The 6858-nt window shown below is 45.1% G+C and overlaps 1 protein-coding gene across 4 annotated transcripts in view; it reads right to left on the bottom strand.

Annotated features, from left to right (window-relative positions):
• Positions 1–4993, bottom strand: part of POU2F1 (POU class 2 homeobox 1) — a 97755-nt gene extending 92762 nt beyond the window's left edge. For 2 of the 4 annotated variants that reach the window (XM_083611545.1, XM_083611551.1), the window contains exon 1: positions 4500–4653. In XM_083611545.1, coding sequence (XP_083467671.1) covers positions 4500–4557 — 58 coding nt within the window. In that variant the 5' untranslated portion in view covers positions 4558–4653. Of the gene's footprint in view, positions 1–4499 lie in introns of all 4 variants that reach the window. The other 2 variants (XM_083611543.1, XM_083611550.1) reach the window with 2 other exon arrangements.
• Positions 4994–6858: the final 1865 nt, after the last annotated feature.

The raw sequence follows: 6858 nt of genomic DNA, 5'->3' as shown, positions 1-6858 counted from the left end.
GTTGCATAGAGAGAGATGAGGGAGATCCTCTGCTTATCCTGCTATGTTTCTGACTGCCTCAAAGATTGCCTGGCATGAAAGAGCCAGAATAAACCCAGGAACAGCCAGATACCCCCCTTCATTGTGCAAAGACAAGCACTACATGATATGGGCTACAGTCACCCAGCAGTAAAATAGGATGCAATGGAGGCCACTGCTGAATCAGACAACTCCATCCTCTGTAACTCTTCACAAGTTTTACTTTAAGAAATGCCCCGAATTCAGGTTCAACTGCACAAAGAGCAAAGTTAAGGGCCCTCTGGTGCCTTTTAAATTGCTGCAGAAAATATCAATATTGGCTTAAAACACCATAGCCAAAGCTATGCATGGCAAAGTATAGTTATTTTGAATTAAACCATAGCATGCTAGCTTGACTGCATAATGTAAGTGTAATGAGAAAGGACTGTTACCCAGACAATTACATAATATAATGTGGAACCATGGTAAAGCTAGCATGGCCCAACTACACCCCAGTTTTTTAAAAGATTGGTCAGAGTTCTCCTATGATTTTGCATTGCAATTATGACAAGCAAACTGTTTTACAACTTTTACCCAACATATATGACTTCTCTCCCAGCGGACCAAAGAAACTCAAAGTCTTAACAATAAAAATAAGACCCCAAACAGATGTTATATAGAAAAGCAAATTTTAGACTATCACAAGAACCAGAAAGTTGAGGCAATAGTGTTTAGCCTATGGATACTGCATAGTAGGTGCACAGGAAGATTCTCTTCCAGTCGGCCCATGCACAATTAACACTTTCTACTATTAATATCAGGGACGCGGGTGGCGCTGTGGGTTAAACCTCAGAGCCCAGGACTTGCCGATCAGAAGGTCGGCGGTTTGAATCTCCGCGACGGGGTGAGCTCCTGTTGCTCGGTCCCTGCTCCTGCCAACCTAGCAGTTCGAAAGCACGTCAAAGTGCAAGTAGATAAATAAGTACCGCTCCGGCAGGAACGTAAATGGCGTTTCCGTGTGCTGCTCTGGTTCGCCAGATGCGGCTTAGTCATGCTGGCCACATGACCCGGAAGCTGTACGCCAGCTCCCTCGGCCAATAAAGCGAGATGAGCACCGCAACCCCAGAGTCGGTCACAACTGAACCTAATAGTCAGGGGTCCCTTTACCTTTTACTATTAATAGCACCAGTCTTACCAGGAGCCCTATTAATGCCAGAGTTACTAAGCAGCAGCAGCATGAGCCAACAAAACTTTTGATAAATCTTGAGTTAAAGACCACAGGTGATTACAACCACAGGTGATTACAACAGCTTAGAACACTATTTCAGTTTCATTCAAGCAACCTAAGGGCCATGAGAGAAAACAGAATAATACATGAGCCACTCTGGATTGAGGGGGAGACCAAATGTTTTTTCCCCACAAGCTACATACAAACAGCATAATGGAACTTCAATTTAACCTGATATCAGAATCAATGGCTGCTGAGAAACAAAACTTGCGCCACAGCTGGAGAAAACATCCTAGTAAAATGACAATATTAGATCTACAGCCCATTCCAGGTAAATTATAGTAAGGGGCCTTACTTAATAGTAATTAAAAAAACCTAAGACAAAGTAAAGGAAGACAGAATTATCAGTTTTAGTCCAAAAATTGAGAAGCTAGTAGGCTCCTGGGTTTATAAAACTCCAACTCTTCCCTTACACACCAGAATTTGCAGTTAGCAAAACATCCTTTAAAAATTATTATATTGTCAGCTGCAATAAAATTTTGTTCATAAGATGCGATATATATTTTTTTATCATTCAGGATAAAATATCTATGGCCACAGCAGTGGTTGAATTGTAGCTAGAAAGGAAATTGTCTTCAGATAAATGGTTTCCCTATGAGAAGGCTTCACCACTACACCTAGCTCCAGGTCAATAAATCAAATTAACTGCACCTTGTCCTCTGGCTAGTGACATCATCAGCTGGACCACATCTTTTTAAATAGGTGCAGAAACATATGCTTCTAAGGCATAAAATCATATTACATTTTTGTCTGGCCAACACCATGAAAGGGAAAACTTTGTAAGGGTGAAAAAGGCAGAAGACCAATTACTTTAAAATAAAAAAAATAAAAAAATGAAATTTACAAAAATACAAACTGTTCCTGTATATGTAGCTCACAGTCATGCTTCAAGGACTGTTCAATATTAATCAGACATAGATACTGTAAAATATCCTGCTGTCATGTTATTTTTCTGCACAGATTGAAGAGAATGGTCACTAATGAGGCCTACATAAATCTGTCAAGTGTGCTAGCACTATATTAATAGATACCACCTTTAAAATAATTAGGGAGAGAGCTACTGTAACTTACTAGGCATTGTGCCGAATTGAAATGTTTGTTTTAACTAAAAAAGTGTTCCTAGTTTCATGAAGTATAAGGAACATTCTTCCTTTTTCAATCACTCTTTTTTCACCACTCATAATCATTTTTAGCTTTAATACACATCTACTAGCTTAAAAGGAGAAACAGAATTATATACCAAACATATTCTGTCCACATCATTCAGATCCTAAATATCAAAATGGAAGTTATTTCTAATAACACCTCAGATTACTGCACATAATTTATAATGTGGGTTGTAGTGTCTAGATTGTCACCTATTCATCAATGCTTGATAATACATACTATATTTATTACAAGTAACTGAATTGCTAATTTCAGGGAGATGCAGTTTTCAGTCCCTCAAACTGTAAGTGAGAAACTGTTCTTTTCTACATGAAAAAGTCAATCAGGACAAAGGGAGAAGAAAGCCCCCCCCCCCACCTCCACTGCTCTATAAGGAGCAGCTTAGAAAGTCCTGTTGTTGCTATAAATTAAAAATAAGCCCCTTATATTTGAGGCATGAAGGGGGGGGGGAGAGAGAAAGAGAGAGGAGCTGTGAGCAGATCTGATGCTGCTCATGCCCCAGGAGGGTTTTGTTTTTGCTGTCGGGGCTGAGAGGGGGCATTTTGGTTATTAGTAAATAAATCAAGCAGCAGAGAGTGAGGCCTAAGCGCCTGCCAAAGGAGTCCGGGCCTAGCTTTCCTCCCTCCCCTCCATACAGCCTGGGTTTGATCTCAAGGCCCTGCTCGTTGCCAAGAAAATGTAAAAAAGCCAGAGAGCGAGAAAGAAGAATCATATTGAACCACAAAAGCACATGGGGCGAATGTAAAATATAAACACGGCATTGGGCTCTGAGTGGCTGTTATTAAAGGCCTGAATTACTAAACATGAGAGGCGGGGAAAGCCGGGCGGCCATTTCAATAATATAAACCTCCCCGAATTAGACATTATTCAAATGAGAGAGAAGGAGACCAGAGACGGGGTTGCGGGGGGGGAGGAGGAGGGAGGGAGAATTAGAAAGCAGCCACAGTCCGCTCGCGGCCAGCCGGCCACCCCGGAACCCTGACCCGGCCACCCCATAATAATAATAATAATAATAATAATAATAATAATACGGGGACGGGAGACAAGGCATTGTCAAGTGTCGTCTCCCTTCTCCTCTGCCGCCGCCGCACCCCCCACCCCCGCCGCTATGATCCGGTGCAAGCCATTCAAGGGCTCCCTCCACCTGGCAGAAGGGCAGGCGAAGATTTGTCAGGGCAGCCCCAGACACCTCCGGGTGGGGGGAGACAAGCCGCCCCTTATAGATTTCCTGTAGGGGGCACACAGACACACACTCCAATTTGCACGCGCACTCTCTCTCTCTTTCTTACACACACGGAAGGAGCAAGCCCCAACTGCCGCCCCTCTCCCTCCCCTTAGGCCAGGCAGCCCTACCCCGAGAGTAACCCCAAACACCCCTTGTTTGGCGCGCAGGCCTCGGCCTCTGGGGGAAACAGGGCTGCCTTGGGAAAGGGGCGGAGGGGGGGGCCGCTGCAGGGCGGGAGCCGAGGCGCTAAGAAAATAAAAATGAATAAATGCACGACTTCTCCCTCCTCCGCCCCCTCCCTCCCCGTCCAATGCGACACCAGAGGGGCCGGGGGGTGCGGTTGCACCCGGGGACCGGTGAGGAGGCTGAGGGGGAAGGTGCTGCGCGCCCGCCTCTCCGTCCCTTCTTCCCAACCGCCGACACCCCCCCTCCCTTCACACCCCGGTCATTATGACGAAGCCCCCCCCCGCCTCGCTTTTCCGCCGCTACCCCTATTATACAGTCTATATGAATATGTAAAGCGGCTTCGTGGTAGCGGCGGCGGTGCCCGGCCTAGCTGCCCGAGCAGGGCTCCTCAGGGCGAGGGTGGTGGTGGTGGGGGACCCTGCCCGTTGCCCCCCGTCCCCCGGTGCCCGCGTGTCCCTCCGTGCGCCTCTCGCTTTTCCCCCGCACGGCGGCCACCCCCAAGCTCCCTCCTGTGCCGTTAATTATAATAATCCTGAGTACTAATAAATTATGCTAAGCGGGGAAGGCGGGCGGCGGAGGGGGGGCGCCCGCGTGTGCGAGTATGAATATGAATATGTAAAATGCAGTAATGATTACCTGCCGCCACCGCCGCCGCCGAACTCTCATCTTGACTCGCTGCTCCTCCGTCCGCCATTTTGAATATTTTAATCAAAATCGGCCGCCCGATAAACCCTCCCTTGCTCGTTTGCCTCCTCGGCAGGGGCCCCCTCCCCACTCGCGGCGCCCTCTGCGCACGCGCGGCATCGGCGGCTCCCCTCCCTCTGCCTCGCAGCCTTTACGCGGCCCGTGCGCATGAGCGCCTCCTCCCCTCGCTTCGCTGAGAGGCGCCCGCTAGATGTGCGGGGAGGAGGGAGCCACTCGGGTGCTGCCGCTGCCGCCTTTTCCCGCTCTTCGCCGCTTTGGGACCCGAGCGGGTGACAGCAGCCTTCGTGGTGACAGGGGCTAGCTAGCAGGCTGCGCGCTTGGGGGGCATCTCCAAAAGGCTTATTGTTATCCACAGGAAAAGCGCGCCCCGCGCATGTTAAGCGGAGCCGCCTCCCCTTAGTAGTCTGCGCTCGCCCGCATCCCACGAACTGAGCGCTCAACTGCGGGGAAATCTGAGCTAAGGGATTTATTATGATCATTATTCGCACTTTGCTCCCTCTTCCGCCTCCCGGGAGCAGGCGGGGAAGACTGGCGTTGTCCTGCGCGCCTGCCCCGTTCTGCAATTCCAACACGTGCAGCCCAATCCTCTGCGTGTTTTATTTCCATGCACGTTTTCTCAGAAGTAAGTTCCGGTGCATTGAGCAGAGTTTACCTCCACATAAGAGTGCGTATATGTTAAAAAATATTATTAAACTATTTCCAGAATGGAAATTTTTGAAATACGATTTTATTATATAAAATCCCCCCCCACCGCAACAATTTTACAAAACCAATGGAAAACAAAAACCCACACATACAAATAACAAAACAGAATGAAACACCCCACTTTTCTAAACACAAAAAAATGGATTTTGCTGAGAGACTGGCTGCCTTTGTCTCCTAGCAGTGAATAGTTTTCACCCCAGTTGAGCTGGTTGTTACAACGACCATGTATTTGAGAACCGGTGTTTGAGTTTCGTTTTTTCCTCCTCCCTCCATCTCGCTTTCCTTTTGTGTCATGTATTTTAGATTATATTCTTGAGGTCAGGAACTGTGTTGTTTTATTGTTTTAGAGTAATTGATCTGTAAGCCACTTTCAGAGCCTTTTGGCTGAAGGCAGGGTGAAAATGCCTTTAATAAATAATAAATAATAAATAAATAAATAAAGATCAACAAGGCTCTTTTTAATAAAAAAAAATTAAACGAACAGCAAGTATCCTATAAATACCAATTAGGGCCGGATTTGATGAAGAGAGGCCCTAGGCTACTCCACTTGTGAGGCCCCTCCCAAACCCCCACCTTCAAGGCTAGAAGAAAATGGAAGAGTGTTATAAACAAAATTGAGTGAAGCCAAGGGTGATGATGGGTATTTAAAATTTTGCAATTCTCAATTTCTCCTCTAAAGGACATAAGATGTTCTTGTTAAATACCATGGTGATTTTTAAAAATGCATAAAATTAACACTGAAAAACTTTTGCAATAACTGCACTTCGTAAACCTTTTGTGGAATAAGCATTAATTTTTAGGAAAAAGAAGTTGTAATGTTATTCTTTAAAAAACAAAACGCCTTGAGTTTACAAATTATATTGCCTGGGAAGTGTAAATAATATGACCATGATTACCTGACAGTGTGGCACTTTTAGAATCTACTTTATGTTGTCATTAAAAAGTCAGTTTTAAAATATATATTAAGAAGTAAACTACAACCATCAAATACAGGAAGGCTAAAATGTTTTTTCCTAGCCTTCCTCATAGCAAAATCATCCAAAACTTCATCAAAATTTGTTTGTCTAAGTTTGTCACTTTCAATGTACACAATGCTCAGTGCAGACAACCTCTCTTGAAACATTGTGATCCTTAAATCACTTTTAATTCTTTTGAGTCCTGAAAAACTCCTCTCTCCTGAGCAGTTAGTGGCCATAAGGCTAAGAAATAGCTGCAAGATTGCTTCCACATTAGGAAAGGCCATATGAATTTTGTCCTTATATATAATTTGATAAAGGTCTATATGAGACAGAGAATGCTCTGCTGTAGGCCTATGGTTTTGTGTCACGTACAGGTGAAAGTGCAAAAGTTCATCAATAGGTTTCAGGTCAATATCTTCTGGGTATGCTTCCATCAACTGTTCAACACCTTGCTTAATTTCTTGCTTAGATGCTGTCAAATTAGCAAAAATGGCAAACAACTGTGCAACATCACCGTACACAGTACTTCTTCGTTTTAAATTGGCTTCAAGTGCATCTAATAAAGGAATAAAGGATTTTATCCTAAACGTATCTCTTGAAGAAAGTGCATCTAAGGCATCAGGTAC

The sequence above is a fragment of the Podarcis filfolensis genome (genome assembly GCF_964270895.1).
Source record: "Podarcis filfolensis genome assembly, chromosome: 4".
Taxonomy (NCBI): domain Eukaryota; kingdom Metazoa; phylum Chordata; class Lepidosauria; order Squamata; family Lacertidae; genus Podarcis; species Podarcis filfolensis.
The sequence above is the reverse complement of the archived record's forward strand: the minus strand, read 5'-3'. Positions and strand labels throughout refer to the sequence as shown.